The sequence below is a fragment of the Rhinolophus sinicus genome, chromosome 15, assembly GCF_057876585.1.
Source record: "Rhinolophus sinicus isolate RSI-liver-muscle chromosome 15, RSI-T2T, whole genome shotgun sequence".
NCBI classification, from domain to species: Eukaryota; Metazoa; Chordata; class Mammalia; order Chiroptera; family Rhinolophidae; genus Rhinolophus; species Rhinolophus sinicus.
The window spans coordinates 47519746-47540832 of NC_142515.1; the positions used below are offsets into that span (position 1 = coordinate 47519746).

General features: G+C 48.7%; 1 protein-coding gene across 2 annotated transcripts in view; it reads left to right on the forward strand.

Moving 5' to 3' along the window:
• Nucleotides 1-21087, forward strand: part of HK1 (hexokinase 1) — a 61919-nt gene that overhangs the window by 39159 nt on the left and 1673 nt on the right. For both annotated transcript variants that reach the window (XM_019731719.3, XM_019731720.3), the window contains exons 6-17: nt 85-184; nt 281-464; nt 1851-2006; nt 4355-4588; nt 6565-6869; nt 8284-8432; nt 8744-8863; nt 10144-10239; nt 12007-12106; nt 15610-15793; nt 17862-18017; nt 19995-20228. In XM_019731719.3, coding sequence (XP_019587278.2) covers nt 85-184; nt 281-464; nt 1851-2006; nt 4355-4588; nt 6565-6869; nt 8284-8432; nt 8744-8863; nt 10144-10239; nt 12007-12106; nt 15610-15793; nt 17862-18017; nt 19995-20228 — 2018 coding nt within the window. The remainder of the gene's footprint in view (nt 1-84; nt 185-280; nt 465-1850; nt 2007-4354; nt 4589-6564; nt 6870-8283; nt 8433-8743; nt 8864-10143; nt 10240-12006; nt 12107-15609; nt 15794-17861; nt 18018-19994; nt 20229-21087) is intronic.

Below are 21087 nucleotides of genomic sequence, written 5' to 3' on the forward strand. Positions count from 1 at the left end.
GGTTATGGAAACCTCGTTCTCTTTAAGGCATGCACTCTGCTCCCACATGTGAGTGGACAGTGACACCCTGTAATCTGTCCCCAGGATTATGACGCCAACATTGTGGCTGTGGTGAATGACACGGTGGGGACCATGATGACCTGTGGCTATGACGACCAGCAGTGTGAAGTCGGCCTCATCATTGGTACGTTCTACGCCTTTCCTCGCCCCTTCCTTCCGCCCGTGTCTCCTCTCCGGGGGCTGTGTGCTCACAGCGTCCGGTCTCGTCTCCCTCCCCCAGGCACCGGCACCAACGCGTGTTACATGGAGGAGTTGAGGCACATTGACCTGGTGGAAGGCGACGAGGGCAGGATGTGCATCAACACCGAGTGGGGGGCGTTTGGGGACGACGGCGCCCTGGAGGACATCCGCACCGAGTTTGACCGGGAGATAGACCGGGGATCTCTCAACCCTGGAAAGCAGCTGTGAGTCCCACCTTTCCATACTAGCCATCGACATGACTTAGGGGACCCTTCACACAAGGTTCGGGGTGGGAGATGAAAGGGGCAGAAAGCCAGGTGATTACAAAGGGAAGAGCCCGTCAGACTTGCATTATCCACCACGGCCTTGGAGCCACACACAGCTGTGGAATTCGTAGTCTGGCTCCTGCCTACTCTGAGGTTCCGGCTTGGGGTTGCACAGAGGCTGTTCCAGTAGGTGCTTAGGGTGGCTTCTGGGCAGGTAGGACAGAGAAAGGCTCTTTCCTGCCAGGGATCCATGACCCAGCAGTGGCTGGACTGGTCCAGCCTGGCCCTTCAGGAGCAGGAACAATGAGAACTGTGTTTCTCTGTGCCCGTGTTGACAGGTGAGGGAGGGCGGGTGCTCAGGTCCCAGCAGCATCCCTGGCTCCCGGGCCTGGCTCTGAATGGAACAGATTGTTTTGCTGTGTCACAGCCAGCTCTGGGTGTGCCAGCTGGGCTCCCTCAGAGGACAGGCTGGCCACCGGATATGGACCTGCCTCTTTGATCTGTCCTGCTCAGGGCTTTCTCCTGGCCCCTGGTCAACCAGAACTCAGGCCTGAATCTGGCTCAGATATGGCATCGAGCCCCAGGTTGTGGCAGCCTCTCCCCTGTAGCACTGGGCTCAAAATGGCTGCTTCAGTCACAGAGTCCACTGCTCACACACTGCCCCGCCCAGGGGAGACGAGAGGGTGGGTCCCCTCTGTCATTGGCCAGAGCAGTGGATGAACTGATTGGCTTTAAGCTACTCAGAGCCCTCCCTTAGAGATTAGGGTGAGGTCAGTGGGGGAGGAGTGGGTTCCCCAAAGTAAATACTTCTTGGTCCTTTTGGCTGGAGGAGAACATGGATGCCAGAGATGTGATCAGTGATGAGGTCCCATGGAGAATGGCGGCATTTCAGTCCCATCATCTACTCCCTGTCATTTACCCTTCTGACCTGGGAAATGGAGAGAATGCTTCTTGGCTACTTCCTTCCCGCAGGACTTAGAGATCTCCCTGAGAGAGTGATAGGGACGAAAGCCCTTTGAAAACTACAGCGTAGAGTTTTATAGGAGATTATTATATTCTTCTCATTTTAAAATCCTAACGTTTCCCCTGACTGCAGGCAGCCTTCCCTGACTGCCCCTGGGGTGTTCTCCTCCTGTTGCCCACCCTGGGGAGAGGCGTGGGGTCTGGTTGACCCTCCCTTGTTGTACAATCACACATGTGTGCATTCTTGCCTGCAGTGAGGCTGTGAGCTTGTGAGCGATGAGGCCTCCTCTCCTTCTGTGTCTGTCCCACTCCTCCCGAGTTGCCCCCGTGGTGGGTACGTAGGACAGACCTGACAAGTGCCTGGGTGCTTTTCTCCTGCAGGTTTGAGAAGATGGTCAGCGGCATGTACCTGGGGGAGCTGGTTCGACTGATCCTCGTCAAGATGGCCAAGGAGGGCCTTTTATTTGAAGGGCGGATCACCCCAGAGCTGCTCACCAGAGGGAAGTTTAACACTAATGACGTCTCGGCCATCGAAAAGTAGGTGCCACCTCTTGAGGCTTTCGGGGAGGTGGGGTGGGGGGTGGAGGGGAGGTGGGGAATTGGGGCAGAAGAGCAACAGGTCCCTTCTTACCACTTGAGTTGTGGTCTGTTGGGCTTCTCCCTCAAGAGTGTCAGGGCTTTCTGGGTCCATCTCCCTCTCTTAGCTGACCCATCCTGGGCTGGTCTCCCTGCAGGCACCTAGTGTCCGCTCGTTAAAGAATGTTAGTTAGCAGCATATGCTTCGCGGATGACTTAGTTACAAAAGCAGCCTCTCATCCTTCCCTCCGCCCCCTGTACTTCTGCCCTCCCTCCCCAACAGGGTGAGATTAGAGATGATTCTAGTGGTGAACGAGGAGCTGACTGAGCCTGGGGCCTGGGCTTGGAATTCCTCCTTGGGATATCAGGACTTGCTCCAGACTATGTTCCAGGGAACCCTAGTGACGCAATTAGGTGTTCCCCGAAGAGTGTTCTGTGGCCAATAGGGTTGGGAAATACTGCATATTTATCCTCCGTTTAGAGATTTACAGTATCATTAGCACATTAAAGAAAACCCAGTGCACTTTGGTTAATAGCCAGAAGAAGTGTTCCCTGGCACAAGTTTGAGAAACATTGGTTAACAGATGAGACAGAGCAGATAGACACAAAAGGACAGAGTGCAGCCAGCATCCTGACTGCTCCGTTTTGGCCTCAACACAAGAAAACCAGGCTTCTCTGCTGCAACTGTAATTTGCGGGCTGCCAGACCCCATGGCAGTCTGATACGGTCAGGCGCCTCCACGTCTAAAGGACTCCTGTCTTGTGGCCAGCTTCTGTGAGCCACCAGGTTCTGTTCCTGAGTCAGAAGACTCCCGGTAGCGATGGAGGGCTACCTGCTTAAAGTAAGGGCTAGCTGGGTGCTAGAAATGCCCTTGTGTGCCTGCACAAACCGGTCATTCCCTCTTCCCCTGCCGTGGTCCTGGAAATTCAGAGAGAGCCAGTAGCTTCATAGCGCTGGCTCCTGGGAGAAGACGCGCATCTTTGGGGTGAGAGGAGGAAGCCGATGGAAGTGGAAAGTTTCTCGGGACCTGCCCTTCTGCCACATCATGTATTGGTGTCTGTCCTAGGATCACTCTCCTCTGGGAGCGATTGGTACAGAGCTACAATAAAGCAGGGAGCATGTGACTGAGTTTCCAACCATCTTTCTTCTCACGTCTCCTGGGGAGGGGAGCAGGAGGAGGCTCATGGCTTGTCTTCAGTCACTGACAAAGTCAGGAAATGCCTGCCTGCCATTTGGCTGCATCTGGTGTTGGCTCTTTGGTGACCAAGAAACAAAACCCCACTTGAATTAGCTCAAAAACACCACATATATTGTAATAAAGGCTATCTCAGAAAAACTTATTAAACACATCCTGCCACGGCAGGTGTCATAAGCATTGTCTTTAAAATCAGGAGCACGACTGTATCACCTGTTTCTGTTCAGCATTGTCCTGGAGTCCTGGCTAATGTTGAATAGAATAAGGAAAAAAGAAAAAGAAATTGCAGCCATCAGAGTAAAAAAAGAGGAGGTAAAACTGTCCTTATTTGCAGATGGTAATTGTCTGTATGAAACACCAAAACACATCTAGACAAGTAAATGGGATGATAACAGGAGAGGTTAGGAAGATGTCTGGAAACACGATACAAAAGTCAATTACATTTCTATATATTGGCAATAATTAAGTACGTATATATGTTTAAAATAAACCTTTTAGACTATTTTTAGATTTACAGAAAAGTTGCCAGGAGAGTGCAGAGTGGTCTCACAATCCCTCACTTAGTTTTCCCCATGGTTAACATCTTTCATTATTATGGTACTTTAAAGAAAAAAACGGAGAATGTAATATATTTTGAAAAGACACCATCTATAATAATAACAAAACTATAAAGTACCTTGGAATGAATCCAACAATAGATATACAAAGTATGGATGCAAAAATTAAATTTTGACTGGAAAACATCAAGGAAGAATGCGTAAGCATCCAGGGGCAACTCACAGACTCAAAGAGCAGTGATTCCCGCGGGCCCCCTGACACCGAGCCCTGGGGTGGACGCAGCTGGCTTTCTCCCTGTTCAGAGGCCATGTGGTCTCACCTCTACTTCTCTTCCAGGTGCATGTCATAACCTGGCATAGTACAATTTTTTTCTTGTACTACCTGGTATTTCTTATGGAGGAAAACCCTTCTCACGTTTTTTTTCAGGCATTTGACTGTCTTAATACCATCATGCACACGGTGAAAGGAGTTCGCCTTTCCAGGACCTTTGAACCTCAGTGCTTTGCACTGTCTCGTGAGGTCCTTAACTCACACGTATTGGCCTCTCACCTCACAGGAATAAAGAAGGCCTCCACAATGCCAAAGAGATCCTGACCCGCCTGGGCGTGGAGCCGTCTGACGACGACTGTGTTGCCGTCCAGCACGTGTGCACCATTGTGTCGTTTCGCTCTGCCAACCTGGTGGCAGCCACGCTGGGCACCATCCTGAATCGCCTTCGAAATAACAAGGGCACCCCCAGGCTGCGGACCACGGTTGGTGTCGACGGGTCTCTTTACAAGACACACCCACAGTGAGTCTGCCCTTTGCTCTAATCGGCACTCGGTCCCGTCAGGGTTAAGGACCTTCTCCAGAGGTCAGACGTTTGCACCCAGTGAAAGGCTTTTTTTTTTTTTTTTTGGCCGACAAGACGATGCCTAGTTCTGGGCAGAAAGGTCAGATTTGCCCACTCGGGAGGTATCCGGCCCTCAGCCATTTCTCGCTGGTATTGTTTCTATGCTTCACTGTCATCTCTCCTCATTTCAAAGGTCTTGTTAGAGATTTCTCTAGCTGTCAGGAGCGCTGGGTGGAATGTGTCTGTAGCTTTAGTTCTCTCACTTGTCTGCATTTCTTCAAGGGCCTTCATTCTCACTGTAGTTTGAGTCACAGGGGCAGTGCCCACATTCCCGATTTAGACGCTCCTGTGCAAGTCCCCCAAACCTTCCGACATTACCTTTTTAAACGGGCAACTTGTCGACACTTTGCCCCCGAGAGCCACACCGAGCTATACGTTGTAAGTCGTCCCCATTGATGATGAGGCCTTCATCGTCACGCTGCCTTCCTGTCTACTGGGTGCTTGTTGGGCGCCTTAGCTTCAAAAGCCTTCTGTGGCCACTGTGAACATGGCTTGTGCCCTGTGAAAAGGCTAGAGATGAATGCTCAGACTTCATATGCTACGTTTGAACAATAACTGCCTGTGACATGACTTTTGTACAGGACTCTGATACTTTCTCCACTGGATATATGATGTGCATACACATACTGTACCTCCACACCCAGTTCTAGTGACAGTTAAACGAACATTGACTTAAATTGAGATAGTTCTGTGTTGCTGAGGGTTTAGGCTTTGAGCTAGTTAGATGTTATTATCTGCCAGGGCCATATTTTATTTTCTTATATACTGAAAGTGAAAGTAGCAATTCTTGAAGTGAAAGTAGCAATCTTTTGGCGGGGGTGGGGGCGGGGATTTCTTGGCAATTTTTTTTTTTGACAAGAAAACTTAGAGATTTGCAATATCACATTAAAATTTTTTTTAAATTGTGGTAAAATACAGATACAATTTATTATCTTAACCATTTTTGAGCGTACAATTCAGTAGTGTTCAGTACATTCACGCTGTTGAGCGGCCGTCACCATCAGCCATCTCCAGAACTCCTCATCTCCAACATAACCTTTAAAAAATTACTTTGGTTAAATGTTTCTTATTTCAGAAGTAGCATCTATTTGGTATAGCAACTTAAATAATTCAAAAAGTTACGAAGAGAATGGAAGCCATTTTTAATCCCACCCCCTGGAGTTGACCCCTGATAATGGGCTCTGGTTTCTCCGTTTCCTTTGGTCGTTTCCTTTGGCAGGCAGCCTTCCATACTTACAACAAACCACAAACTTGGAAGAAGTTCTGTGTCTCCCTGAGTCCTGTCCTAAAGTCCTCTTCTAGCCACTGAAAAAATGGCCAGACTCTTGAGGGAGGGCGAAGGGCCAAATGGAAAAAAAAAAAGAGTGATTATTTATTGAGCCGTCTTTCCTCAGTACCAGTTACTAATCTCAGCATTTAATGAATTCACTTAGTTTCTATCACATCACTGTCAGCCAAATACTGGCATCCTCATTGACTCCAAGGTTAAGTAACGGGCCCAAGGTCACCTGATGTGGAAGTGGTAGATTCACTCACCATTGTCACCTGATCTGACTTTCAAGCACTGGGCCATTGACCACTATCTCCTTGTCATGGTGGAGGTCAAAATCCTTTTTGGACCTTGAATTTCTGTATTCCATACTCATATAATAACAAGGATCCTTTCTATGTGTGACTGTGGACGATCTTATTTTTGCTTTTCACTTGTCTGCATTTGTTAACTCTTCTCAGTGGATGTGTATGACTTGTATAATGAGAAAAGCAATTGTAGAAAATGGAATTAAAATGTGAGCAAAGAAAGAAAGCGGTACCAGAGGTTCCTGAGAGATGGCTCAGTGCAGCTGTTGTGCTCCCCCCTTCTCCCCGCCCCCCAGGTATGCCCGGCGTTTCCACAAGACTCTGAGGCGCTTGGTGCCTGACTCTGATGTACGTTTCCTCCTCTCGGAGAGTGGCAGCGGCAAGGGGGCTGCCATGGTGACGGCCGTGGCCTACCGCCTGGCTGAGCAGCACCGGCAAATAGAGGAGACCCTGGCCCACTTCCGCCTCACCAAGGAAATGCTGCTGGAGGTGAAGAGGAGGATGAGGACTGAGATGGACCTGGGGCTGCAGAAGCAGACAAACGATAAGGCTGTAGTCAAGATGCTGCCCTCCTTCGTCCGGAGTACTCCAGACGGGACTGGTGAGGGCCTCTCCTCTGTTGGGGGCCAACATGCCTTTCCCGTTTCTCATACCAATGACCCAGTCACAGTGGGGCAGCAGGGAGGCTGGCTTCTCCAGTGGATGCATTTACACTTGGGTTGCATGATTTGGGGAAGAGCTAGCAACTCACCAAACTCTCTTTTCCATGTTTACCACTGACTTGCCTCGTGTGTGACTCAGAGCAGTTGCCTTCCCCTGGGCGGGCCTCTCGGGCAAGCGCCATCTCTCAAACCACAGAATTAGAGAGTGATCTTAAAAGAATGAAGCTGGGCAAATCCCGCAGCACTGAGACGATAGAGGTTCTCTCACAAACTTTAACCAGCAGAAGGATAAACACCCATGCACCCTTCCTAGGCCTAACAGGGTGGCGTTAGGTGGTCAGGGGCCTGGGGATTTTGACCCCCAGGCAGATTGGAGAACAAAGTTCAGTCCTTAATGCTGACCTTGCTGGTCCTCACTGGAGCTGACCACTATGGGGACTCGGAAGGGCTTCTCAGGTGGGTGTAATGAATGTTTGTGATACGATACGAGTATGTCCTATGTGTTAAGTTACCTTAGATTATTGCATTATAAGCCACCCTGAAACTTAGTGGCTTAAAGCAGCAGCCATTCATTACTGCTCATGGGTCTGTGGGTTAGCAATTTGTTACTGCTCACCTGGCTAGGCTCGCCCGACCTCTGCTGGGCTCATTCATGTGTCTGCAGGCACATGGGTCAGCTGGGGGGCTGCCTTGACATGTCCAGCAGTTGGCTAGCTCTCAGCTGGGGTGCAGGAAGGCCTAGTCATGTGTCTCATCCTCCAGCCACTGGACTTGTTCATGTGGTAGCAACAGGGTCCATGAGGGAGAGGGAAGAACTTCAAAGCCTCTTGGAAGCCGAGGCTGGGCATGGCTCAGCTTTGCTCTTGTTACACTCTGCTGGCCAAAGCAAGTCTCATAGACTGGGCCAAATTCAGGGGGAGGCGAAATAGACTCCATCTTTCGATGGGAAGAACTGCAAAGTCACTTTGCAAAGATGCATGGGGAGTAATTGTGGCCATTTTTGCAAACACTCTACACACTGACATATAGTATTAATTTTTATATGAGGTTCCCTAAAATCAGGTCATTGTTGCCAAGCTTTTTAGTAACCCTGGTGAAGTTTGTTTGTTTACTGTGACAAGTGGTTCATCCTTGGGGCCTTTTGTTCTTCTAGTGTGGCGCAAAGGTTGTGGTGGTCAGTGAGTTAGTATCTGCCCCTCTCAGCCTGAGCTACGTGCTGGAGGAAAAACTTATAGCTTCTCCCCGTTATTTAATATGGGGGTTTCGCCCTTGAAAGTCTGGAGTCTTGGGGTCCCTGGCTGCCAAGAGTCACTTAGGTGTTTTTGATATTCTTTATGTTCTTGACTACAACAGAGCATGGTGACTTCTTGGCCTTGGATCTTGGAGGAACAAATTTCCGTGTCCTGCTGGTGAAAATCCGTAGTGGGAAAAAGAGGACGGTGGAAATGCACAATAAGATCTATGCCATTCCTGTTGAAATCATGCAGGGCACTGGGGAAGAGGTGAGACAGCTTTGCTTTTCCACCACTGTGGCATGTATGTGTCACACACACAGCCAGTGGCATTGGTCTTCCCCAAAACCTGCCATGTGATGTCCGCAGCCGAGCAGTTGTGTCCTTATGGCCTGAAAGCATGGTACTTTTAGCCATGCTGAGCTTATGATGCTTGGGGCTGCGAAGATCCTGGAGAGGGGCACTCGATCTGCGTGTGTCAGGGTGTGTGTCTGTGTGGGTGTGCACGTGTGTATTTGTACGTGTGCACTGAACATGTGAAACCAGAGAACTCACGGGAAATCCCTTCTGTTTTCCTAAAGCTATTTGACCACATCGTCTCCTGCATCTCTGATTTCCTGGACTACATGGGGATCAAAGGCCCCAGAATGCCTCTGGGCTTCACGTTCTCCTTCCCCTGCAAGCAGACGAGTTTGGATGCGGTGAGTGTCTTTCCTCCAGGAGTCAGACACTGGGCAGCGCTGTCTGTCCCGTGGCCAGCATGGGCTGGCTCTGGAGGCCTCCTCCAGCCTCATGTCAGCCCTTGGCATCAGGGACGGCTCAGATGTCACAGTGGGTTGACCCAAGCTTCATGCCACACCCTCCAGTACAGCTTAAGACTCTTATCATATAAAGCATTTACCTCTTCTGGGAAGCCTTCCTGTCCTCTAGACAAAAAGAATCCCACCCTTCTCTGTGTTCCCTGTTCTTTCTAATGTTGCCCTATGATAGCCCTTTTTAGTTAGTGATTGTGTCACATGCACCTGAGCAAAGACCTGTGTTTCCTACATGCTGTAGTACAGAGTTCTATCAGAGGACATACATAATAAATGTTTGTTCAATAAATGGGATGAAACGGTCCAAGGTCAGGGCTTGAGCATCTGCTGAGTACTAAGAGCTGGGTCCAGAGCTAAAGGTTCCAGTTCCTGTACTCAGGGAGCCCCCAGTCTGGAGGACCCCAGCCCCACACCAGCAGCGCCAGCACAGCACTGAGGGCTGTCGGTGGGGGCCAGGGCATAGTCTTTGCAGAGGGAACGTATTCTGCAGAGTCATGGAGGCAAGACCAAGCCTGCCCTGCTGGAAGAGCCACAGGTGCCTCTGTATGTCACAGGGAGGAGGCCCCGCAGGTGACATCACACAGGACCTGAGGCCAGCGTTTGAGACATACGACTGGCAGAACTAGGGAATCTAGGTAGGGCCACCCGCCTCTGCAAACCAGTCACAGTGCTGACTGGGGGCTTTTTTCCTTTTAAGGCCTTTTACATCTCAGCAGTGGGATCCATATAAACTTGTTTGCACTTCACTTAATACTGTCATCATAGTGAGTATACACCCAGCTCATGTGTAAAGCTGTCGTCTGGTCAAACCTAAAGTTTACTTTAGGTAGTAACAGTGTTATTAAAAATTGGCTTTTCTCCACTTATATAATTGGCAGATTGTTCTTCAGGGGAACTCGTTGGTTACACCAGGGGCAGCACCTTTAACCTTCTATGCCTCAGTTTCTCCACCCATGATGTGGGGATTATAAACCAGACTGCTGTGAGGGCAGTGAGGAGGCGCCAGGCCTGTGGAGGACTATTTGTTTTATGGGTTTGTGCCTCAGTTATTCCAGGATAGTCTCGCTGTAAATTCTCAGCCGAGCTTTACTCAGGAAGGAGGGAATGTTGTGTTCTTCTCAACACGGCTAATTACACAGGACTTCCTGGCACCTTTCCTGTTTCAGGGAATCTTGATTACCTGGACGAAGGGATTTAAGGCCACGGATTGCGTGGGACACGATGTAGCCACCTTACTAAGGGATGCGATCAAAAGGAGAGAGGTAACGGTTCAAAGGATGTTTTTAACAGGCTTTACTGGGCTTTTGGGTTATAAAAATCCTACTCGCTGGTCATAAACAATTCAAACACTACAGAAGCCTGTGCCCTGGATAAAACGTTTCCCCAACGATCAGCAAGAAAACACAGGTGAACAATTTCGTTAAATAATAGTTTGTTTAAAAAGGTAAAATCATGACTCTTCCCGACAGATTGAAAAAGAGAAAAGCAAACCCTCCCTCAGTCAGGCTTTGGTGTTCTCCTGTTGGACACAAACAGTGTCACAAACATCACAGCTGCTCCGTGACTGTGACGGAACTGGCCAAGGCTGAGCGTGCTTCATAATCACTGCAGAGCTCAGCACACAGAGCATTGCCCCGCTTCCTAGCAGACCCAACCCATAGCAAAGCCCCGTTTCTCTGAACCCGGCCTGAAACCATCAGCCCAGGCTCAACTCCTCTAACCAGGGCTCTCTCACACTTTCTGAGACGCCCCACGGGATGTGTTCTCCCCGGTCGCAACCCGTCCGTAGCCCGGCTTTGTTCCACTACAGGTGTCTTTCCATTTGTGTTTGGCTGGAGAGCACTGACCAAATATAAAATGCACAATTCCAGAGATTTTATTTAACTCACGCACTATTAGGGAATCAGGAAGAAGTTAAAAAAAAAATCATTTCAAACATCTCCAATTCAAAAGAGCAGACAAATGCAGAGGCAATCTGGAAGGCTGAAATGAATGCGTTTAAAACGGGTTGAAAACACCTGGAAGAGTATGCTGGACGGCAGCTAATGTTTCATTGAAAAGAAACCTGATGATCTGTTTTGGCCCATTCACAACTCTTTTTTTTTATTTCATTTTTTTATTATTTTTAAAATTCCTTTTCAGAACTCTTAACGCTAGGGTTCTTCCAACTTCCCATGAACATACCAACAGACATACACACAATTTTTTTTAATGGGAATCATACCGTGTATGCTGTAGGACACCTTGCTTTTCTTTCCCATTTACTTTGAAAAAGGCATCTTTTCATGTCACTACGTACAGATCAACCCCATTCTTTTTCTCAGCCGTATAGGATTCCCATGTTTGCTTGACCTGTGCTTCACACAGCCCCTTTGGATCTACATGTGGGTTGTTTCTGGCTCATGCAAGTCATGCAGTAAATATCCTTGTACATGGATGTCTGTACCTGCGAGGCTATTTCCGAAGGACAGATTCTGAGAACTGGCTTTGGTATTTTCATTTTGCCCTCTGAAAGGCTGTAACACCTGAAGCGCACAAGAGACAGAGCTATTGCCAATGTCCCTTGTCTTTTCTCCAGGCTGTGTCTAATATTCAATACCATCTATGCAATGGAATACTTCTTTTCTTTAGATCTCAACCTTCACATACATTAATAGATGTTTAGTGAGTGAAGGAGCATTTAATTGCCTTTTATACGCTGGTAAGAAAACGATTTCACTGCTGTGAGCGGCCAACCAACAACTGGTGACCGGACAGCCTCAGCCTGGGACGGGGCGAAGGGTGGTGCAAGGCTCACAATACCAGCCTGGGCCAGGGAGCTGTGTCCTACACAACTAGACTGAGAAACCGCGGCTTGAACTGGGGGCGGGGGGGGGGGGGGTTGGGAAGAAAGGGAGTAAAAAAAAAACGATTTCAGATGATGCCCAGTGGCTTTCTACCTGTAGTACAGCCAGGCAAACCTGCAGAGTTCAAGCCAGGCAGCGCTGTCCCTGCCCTGAAGCTAAAGCTGTGACCCTTTCTTTCCGAAGGAGTTTGACCTGGACGTGGTGGCTGTCGTCAATGACACGGTGGGCACCATGATGACCTGCGCCTATGAGGAGCCCACCTGTGAGGTCGGACTCATCGTAGGTGGGTGTTCTGGAAGGTGTCTCCCCTCGGGGCAAGGAAGGCTGGGTTTTCCTGGTTTGTGGGGCCTTCAAGCCTCAGCCCTCTGTGTGTGACACTATATCTGTCAGTACTGTCCCCTTACCACCTCCCTCCAGAGTTGCATCCTGGACTAAGGCTACAGAGCCCTCCCGGGCTCTCCCCTCCCCAACACCCACCACGTTGACTGTGACCAGACTGTCAAGAATGGAGCTTTCCAGTGTCCATGAAAAACCATCCAGCCTAAGAGAACGCGTATAAGAGTTTATTTGAGCCAAACTGACAGTTGCCAGGAAGCAAAATCTCAATGGATTGAGAAAATGCTTCGCAAAATGGCGGTTTGCAGCTTATTATATATGTAGAATCAAAGGAGGAGGGTTACATGAAATCCATTGGTGGTAGATTAGGAGGGTGGGAGAAAGCAAAGCTGGGGTGGGGGAGGAATCTCTGGGATTGGATACAAGTAAATTGGAGAGACAGGTACTTCTTCTACATAGGCGGGTACAGGATAGTTAATAGTTCACTTTTTACAGCACGTAGAGATGTAATCAGGAGACAAGAATAAGAATGTGGGATTCTGTAGTTTCCTGCTCTGGTCTGGAAAAAGGGATTACTGACATTCCAGGGATGTTATCTGAGGCGCAGACAGATAATAGGCAGGCTCACTTAAGGTAGAGATCGACCTTATCAAGGAAGCTTCGGGCTAAAGATATGACTTGCCGCCATGGCCCACCTTAGTTAGGCATTTTTATGTACACACCATCCTCTGTGGTTATTTTCAGTCTCCTGAGCGTGTCAGGTTGAATATGGGGCCCCTTTTTTGTCCACACCAGGAATGAGGACCCAAGTGGCTCCCAGGGCTTGGGTGGATGGGGTGGGAGTACCTGGAACCGGCCTGGCCTACAGGGCAACTCTATTGGGCTTGTGTGGAGAAGCTGCAGGCAGGTATTGCAAGCCTGCAGCTGGGAAGGAAGAGGAGCCCTGCTCCCCTCCTGACTGGGGCAAAGGGCCAGAGAGGAGTCAGGAGGGCCATTTTGCCTTTCGCAGCCACTGTTCAGGTCCCAGGCACGGAAGGGCTTGCAGAAGGGTTATGTGTTGGCTGTGCAGGTTGTTCCCTCATAGTCCAAGCATATTAGGTGCTTGGGCCTTGAGAGCACGTCATTCCAGAAGCATATTGATTTGGACTACTATGAATAAAACCATTTGTATAATTGAGCCTCGTGTTGGGATGCTGGGAAAAGGCCCCCGTTTCTTAGCCAACGTCTGCAGACCCTACCTGGATGGGAAGGAGTGGCTCCCTGCTGCATGGACCTTTTACTGAGAGTCCGGGAGATGGGATCAGGCCCCACCAGACTGCCTTCCTGGTGCCAGGAAGACCTTTTCATTTGTTACACCACTTTTGGCTCCTGTAGGAATTCAAAAAAATAGGGAGCAGCTCCAGGTGAAAGGTTTTGGGGTGCCTGGCTTTGGGGCTCTTTTGTTGTTTCTTCCTTTTTTTTTTTTTTTCAAAGCTTTGTTTCTCCACCCAACCCCTCCCTCTCTTCTTATGAATGGGCTTAGGTGTGAAATGCAAAGCAAGAATGACACAGCACATTCTCTACTTCCAGACCAGGCCTCGCCATCCTGCCTGGGAGGTCAGGCCCCGGCAGTTCAGGGCAGCCCAATGAGCTGTTCCTGGCACTGGGTGGCTGTGGGAGGGCGGGGTCCTGCACAGCTCTAGCTGCGTGCGAAGCCACTTGTTCCTTCCCTATCCATTGATCTCTTTGCTCAGAACGCCCATGGGCAAGAAGGAGGGTTTTACATATTTTGGCTTTCTTTGTACCCCCTTCAATTTCTGGGGCTCTCCTTTTCTCAGTTTTACACTTTAGGCGAAAGGGAGTCGAGACAACAAATAACAAAAAGAATCCAGTTGCACAGCCAGAAGCATCTGCACATTCTGCTGAAGTTTCTTTAAAGGGTATGAAAATGACCAAAGCCCTTTTGGTCCAGCTGCTAAGGATGTCCTGGTGTCTCCTTAATGATGTTGAAAGACATCGACATCTCACCTAGGATGGATTGATGGTGCTCTAGGGCCTCGCTAGTAAAAGTGTGGTCCATGGGCCAGCAGCCTCAGCACCACCTGTGTCTTGGTTTAGAAGTAACCTCAGGTCTTTTGCAGAATGGGAAGGATTTCACGGGACTCTATAAAGTAAGAGAGCAAGAAAGGGTTTATTGAAAGATAGGCAGAGAGAGAGAGAGTTCTGTTTGGAACAGAAATACTGGCAAAAGGAGTTTTGCCAGGGCAGAGTCTAATGGAGACAGCGACGGGAGGTTTCTGTTTAGCTGCAGTTGTATATTTTTCCATGCAGTATGTAGTGTGCTTGTCAGTTTGCAGGGGGGCTGCTATTACGGTGGTCTTCTGGGAACTGTTCTGTTCCCACCTGTGATGGATGTCAGTTTGCAGGTGCAGTGCTAGCCAGTGGATTCAGAGCCAATGGTTAATTTTTAAGCTCGTTCCTGCTAGCTCACAAGCTTGCTCCTGTTAATTCTTTGCTTGTCTCATCGACCCGCATGCTTGTTAGAAATGCAGAATCTCAGGCCCCACCCCAGACCGCCTGAGTCAATATCTGCATCTTACCTTAATAGGCTCCCAGGTGATTCAGGAGCATATTTAAAATACCCGTGTGAAGGACTCCTTGGTTAGTGGGTTGGCTTTTTAATTTCCAATCCGTTCACTGAGACAAGGCCAGTAACCACAAGCGTGGATGTCGTGGCAATTAAAACTGCTGTGAAAGTTTTAGGCCACTTTCTCTCCATTTCTATACTTAACTCCTCATAGATGTGAACAGCAAACAGTTTGTGGTCCCATCTGGTCCTTGGGGGGGCCACAGTCTGAGTAGCTGTGCTCTGGGGAGTTCACGGATGGAAATCAACTTCTGAGCCCCTGGAATTCATTTGTCAGATTGTGTGGGTGCACCCAGGGAATGGTCCTTTTCTCAGAATCATCACATTTTCAAAAAGGTCTGTGATACCAAAATAGTGAGGAATCATCCCTTTAGAAAGGTTCCCTTGAAATGCTCAGGACACTGTCCTAAAGTGTCTAACTGTGGGCTTCATTCTGGAACACTTAGGAGAGTTGATTGAGCAGGCAGAGCCCGTGACCATCTTTTATAAGAAAAGCGGACATTTGTGGTATGGTAGTAGACAACCTCCCAATATAATATTATACATATACATGTATACACACACACGTATTAGTATGTATATGTATATATGTGTAGCTAGAAAGAGGAAGAGGGAGAGAGAGAGAGATGATGTCTTCATATAAAGTAAGTAATCACGCTCTCTGGATGGTTTAACTCTGACTTCCCTTTTGTATTTTGAGGTTTTCCTGGAAAACATTGGGAAAAGGAAAGCTATTACTTTGTTCATCTCAAAAATGTACCCCTATCTGTGGAATCGCAGGCCACAGACCTAGTTGCATTCATTTTCCCCCTGCTGTATTCCAGGGACTGGCAGCAATGCCTGCTACATGGAAGAAATGAAGAACGTGGAGATGCTGGATGGGAACCAGGGGCGAATGTGTATCAATATGGAGTGGGGTGCCTTTGGGGACAACGGGTGTCTGGATGACATCAGGACCAACTATGACCGACTGGTGGATGAATATTCTTTAAACGCTGGGAAACAAAGGTAATTCTGCCTATTGGAGGAGACACGTAAGGCGGTCAGTTTGGGCAGGGCATGTGGCTGCATTCTGCCTGTTACAATTAAAGAAGTTTCTAGTAGGAAGAGTCTGGACATAGGCTTAGAGACTGGTGCCTCCCTCGGTTCCCTCCTGACCTTGGCTTTTGGCCCAAGGAGAGCAGAGAATGGGGGATGGGACCCTGCCATCTAGTAAGTGGGTACTAGAGGGCCCAGATTGATGTCCTGTCCAGGTGCCTCCTCTGGGGACAGAGTGGGTATGGCCACACTACTCACCTCAGTGACCCAGTTCATTCTGGAGCCTTTTGACCTTCCTCTTGGTCTTTTTCTTCCCCATCAGTCTAATACAAACCGCTTGGTCAGTAGGTTTTTGTCGTGTTTAGTGAGAATAGAACACACTTGACTTGCAGTTGTCAAAGGGCAAGGGAAGTTCGGACATGGTCAGTTGGGGTAGGGATGGGGGTGAGGCAGAGGCTCGGCTCAATTCATCTTCCCACAGTGGGCCTCCCACTCCACCCAGTGGCTGTTTGGAGCTTTGCAGCTCGGATCTCAGGGACCCTCCCTGAGACAGCAGTGTCCCCTCCTTCCCAGCATAAAGACAGGTGACCTCTTGTTTCAAGCTCCCAGGATTCAGGCCACCCGCTGACATCACGAGGATGAGTAGGTCTCAGCCATGTTCCCAGGAGCAGAAAGAGGGGCTAAGTAGTGCCTCCCAAATATAAGTTGTTCTCCAACCACCCGCAAGATTTTTGCCTTTTCCAAATACTACCTGTGCTGCTATTTAATGTTTTTCTCTAAATCAGCTTACGTTCTTTACTTACACTTAAGGAGGGAGGAAAAAAACCCGGGAAAATCAGTATTACCATAAATAGATGGTTTTTGTCTACACTTGACCTGCAGTTATCAAAGGGCAAAGGGAACGGCCAGTTGGGGTGGAGGTGGAGTGGGGGCTTCCAGCCCGGGGGTGAGGCAGAGGCTCAGCCCCAGTCATCTTCCCACGGTGGACCTCCCGCACCCCCTAGCTATTTGGAGCTTTGACCAGCGAAAAACAGCGTTATTCAATTCTACCAAAGGCTCTAAACGAAGACCACTTTGTTAAAAAGGGAGATCAGCAAATGTTGGAAGGGGTTAAAGCCATATCAGCACCAAACTGAGATGGTCTCCTTGATGGAATGAGAAGGACTGGATGGGAATTGATAAGAATAGCACTATTTCATGTTTTATATTTTTTCCCTGTGGACCACCTGAAATCTGGAGTATCCATATTCCAGTGGACTCTTCCCAGCTTGGGGACTGGGATTGGGTGTGTGTCATGGAAACATTTAAGTCCTTTGTCATTTCTGGAGGCCCTTGAGCAGGAATTAAAAACCCCAAGAACAGGTTACCCTCAGGAGTGCTGTGGTCGCTTGAATCCTCACCCTGCCTGGCTTTATCAGCTCTGCCAGGTTTTTGCACAACCTTCCAAAACTCCAGCGGGAACTTTTCCCTGTTGTCTTCTTGTCCCTTTAAGACTCAGCCCGGTCATTTGCTTCTTCTGCAGACATTTATCGAGCACTTGACAGAGAGCCTAGAGCAGTGCTGTGCTAGGCTCTGGCACTCAAAGCTGAACAAGGCACACGTGTGTGTCCTCTCGAGACTTTCACGAAAGGCAGGAGTGATGACAGGCAGTGGGCCTCCATCTCCAGTGTTGGGAAGGAGAAAGGAGGGTATATGGGGACCTGAGCCGGGCAGATAAAACCTGGTCTGGGGAGAGAACAGGCCTCTTTGAGACGTGACGTTGGAGCTGAGAGCTGGAGTGGGATCTCCCAGACAAAGGCAGGAAGTTAGTTAAGGAGGGAGATAATCCGGCCGTGAGACAGGAATGCTGCTGGTTTCGGTTCTGATGCTGGGGAGGGGAGAGGATTCCTCAGTCCTTCCTGGCCTCACTTTCTGCCTCTGCTGGGAGCACAGGGCCTGGGACGTGGATGGGTGATGCCCTCGAGGGGCAGTAAGATGCCCAGGGTTACTGTGCATCCAGAGGCTTCACGTGGCCCTGAGCCCCTGCCTCCTGTTCCAGGTATGAGAAGATGATCAGCGGCATGTACCTGGGCGAGATTGTTCGCAATATCCTCATCGACTTCACCAAGAAGGGGTTCCTCTTCCGAGGGCAGATCTCTGAGCCGCTGAAGACACGGGGCATCTTTCAGACCAAGTATCTCTCTCAGATAGAGAGGTGAGTGGGGAGGGGCTTCCCTGCAGGGGCCTGGTAGAGGTCAGCCCGGCTAGGGCATTGTGATGGGAGTGGTAGGTACCCGAGGGGACATTTTGGCCATTTGTAAGGGTTTTGGGTTTTTCTTTTCTTTCTCTGGGGCAGTAGGCCCTGAACAGTTGCATACTGAAATCACAGAATTGTATTATAAAGTATGTTCCTTTTATTTGTCCTTTACGTTGTGGCATGATATTGGTTTATTTGAGATTATGTAGCTACATAGATTGTATGGATTCCATTTGAGGATAATATTTGTGTGGAAGGGGCATAGAGTACCACAGAGCCAAGAAGCACTGGTCAAGCCCTCCCTCCTTTCATCGGAAGGGCAGGTGGGATGGCATAGCGTGGCCACACAGTGTGTATGCCCCACAGCGAGCTGCCTCTGCAAAAGCAAAAGCAGTTGCGCCAAAGCCCCCTTGTTTTCACAGACATCATAATAGCAACACTAACATTGTTTCTGCTGGAGCCTGCTCATTGCTGGGGGAGAAAGAAACGTGACCCTGCTGGCTTCTTTCAGCGGGCCTAATTAAATCTACATGAGACAGATTAACAAGAGAAAATAACCAAATTTCACTGCATATATGTACATGTCGGAACCCCACATACATGAAAGGGGCAGAGACAGAAAGTTAAAATGAGATATATAAGAAATCATAGGGAAAAAATTGTCAAATTTTGCTAATAGTTTCTGTAAGTTTTTTAAAAAATTAAGTAATCCCACTTATGAGGCAAACAGGAAACTAAGGAAAACATCTGCATTGTATATGACAAAACACAGAGCACGGCCCGACTGGCAAGACTTGATCAGGTTTGGTCTTGAGACCTGCTGTGCCCCACTGGCTGTGTGCTTTGAGGGGAGTTACTCAATTTCTCCCAGCCTCAGTTTCCTCATCTTTAAAATGGGAATAATCATACATGTTGGTTAGTTGTTATGAGGAGGAGGTATGGTAATGTGTGTAAAGCAACTGTCACATAGTCAGTCCTCAAACAAGGCTGGCTGCTTTTATCACCGTCATTGTCATCTACAACTCTTTCAATTGATAAGAATGAGACAAATATTGCAGGAGAATGAAAGTCTTGACATAATAGGTAGTTCATATGGCCAATAAACAAATGGAAAAAAAAAGTTCATCCTTATTAATAGAGAAGAATGCAGATTAAACCACAGTGTGATGCCATTTTTACCAAATTGTCACATGTTTTAAAAAGTGATCCAATCAACTAGGGACAAGTATGGCCAAATACTGTGCTGGAGAGAAAATTGATACAACTTTCTGAAAGGCAGTTGGCAATATGTGGCAAAAACCCTTTGACCCTGAAATGTGTCCTAAGGGAAAAATTAGAGTTGTGCACAACGATTTACAAACAGGAGACTTTACATCATGAGAATGTTACTTTATAATAGCAGAAAATGACAAACACCTTAAATTGCTTTAAACTGGCTAAATAAATGATGGTGCATCCCCTGAATCTGATACCATGACAGCCATTTTCAAGCCTGTTCTCAGATAAGGAGATGGGAAATTGCTCAGATGTGTCAAGTAGGACAAAAGCAGGAAAGAACACCACCTATAAAGGACAAACTCATTTTGCATATCATGAGAACAAAGACATTGTTTAATGATATCCAGGAAAAATAGAGAGGAAATATGTTAAAATGTTAACAGCGTTATCCCCAGTATTGGGATTGTGAAAAGTTTTAATTTTCCCATATTTATTTTTCTAGATTTCCTAAAATTTCTATAATTTAATGTGTATATAATACTTTTGGAATCATTAAAAAAATTAACAAATAAATGTTATTTTGAAGTGGGGGAAAAAACAAACAATGACCCCCTTCATGGGTAAGTACAGTGATTTGGGGCCAGTCCTTTGGAGTTAGCTCCCAGGCTGCTCTCGTGGGTCCTGCTTCATCCCGTCTCCTGGCTTTGTCCCCCGCAGTGACCGATTAGCGCTGCTCCAGGTCCGGGCCATCCTCCAGCAGCTGGGCCTGAACAGCACCTGTGATGACAGTATCCTCGTCAAGACCGTGTGCGGGGTGGTGTCCAAGAGGGCCGCGCAGCTGTGTGGCGCAGGCATGGCTGCCGTGGTGGATAAGATCCGAGAGAACAGAGGGCTGGACCATCTCAACGTGACAGTGGGAGTGGATGGAACGCTCTACAAGCTTCATCCACAGTGAGTGGGGCTTCCAGTTGGGAAGGGCAGAGCTTCTGGGGCTGGCGAGTTCCCTTGAAGGATATGGGACACCAGGATGTGACTCCCATCAGGAAAATTCCTCACCAGGACACAGCCAACCTGAAGGCTGTGTGGTCAGGAACGGGGGCTGGTCTGGGATGAGGTAATGAGCCGCTCTGAACTTTAAGTAGGATCCTCGGGGAGGCAGAAAAGTGGCTTCACTTGGCCAGCTCACACCAATGGCATGCCGTATCCTCTCCCCGCTCCTCTCGGGCCCCACTTAGGTCAGGCAGAGTCCAGGTGGGGAGCAGGAAACGAGGTACAAATGGGCGTGGGCTTACCCACCAGCCTGGTTAGCTGCAGCCTGGCTAGAAGGCTGTGCTTGGTAAGTGGGGAGAGGGAGTGAAAGGAGGAGAGGAGGGTCCATTGTCTTGTTCGCCTGCTAAATCATAGCTTGTCAAGAGACATGGGAAGCAGGAGCAGTTTTGGCCCCGGGTTTGTAGCAGGGAGTGCGGTGGGGCGTGATCTCCCTTTGGTTATGGTGGGGATGTGTGGCCCCATCTGCTCTTTGATCCACCGCATGCCCCCAAAGCTTGGCTCTTAGGAATAGAATGACCATATTATATATTGTCTAAACTCGGGGGTACTTTTGCCAGTGAAGAGAATGCTATTGATAATTACACGGGGACCATGCCAGTAAACTAGGCCGTAATGTCATCCTACTGAAAAGCAACCTCACGCAACTCAGTGTAGGCATTACCTGCTGACCTCATGGCCAGAGCCTGGGATGGACCCATCTGTCTTGCTCCATCCCCACCTCTGTCTCTCCACATTAATAGCTGTCCCCTTCCTCACCTAA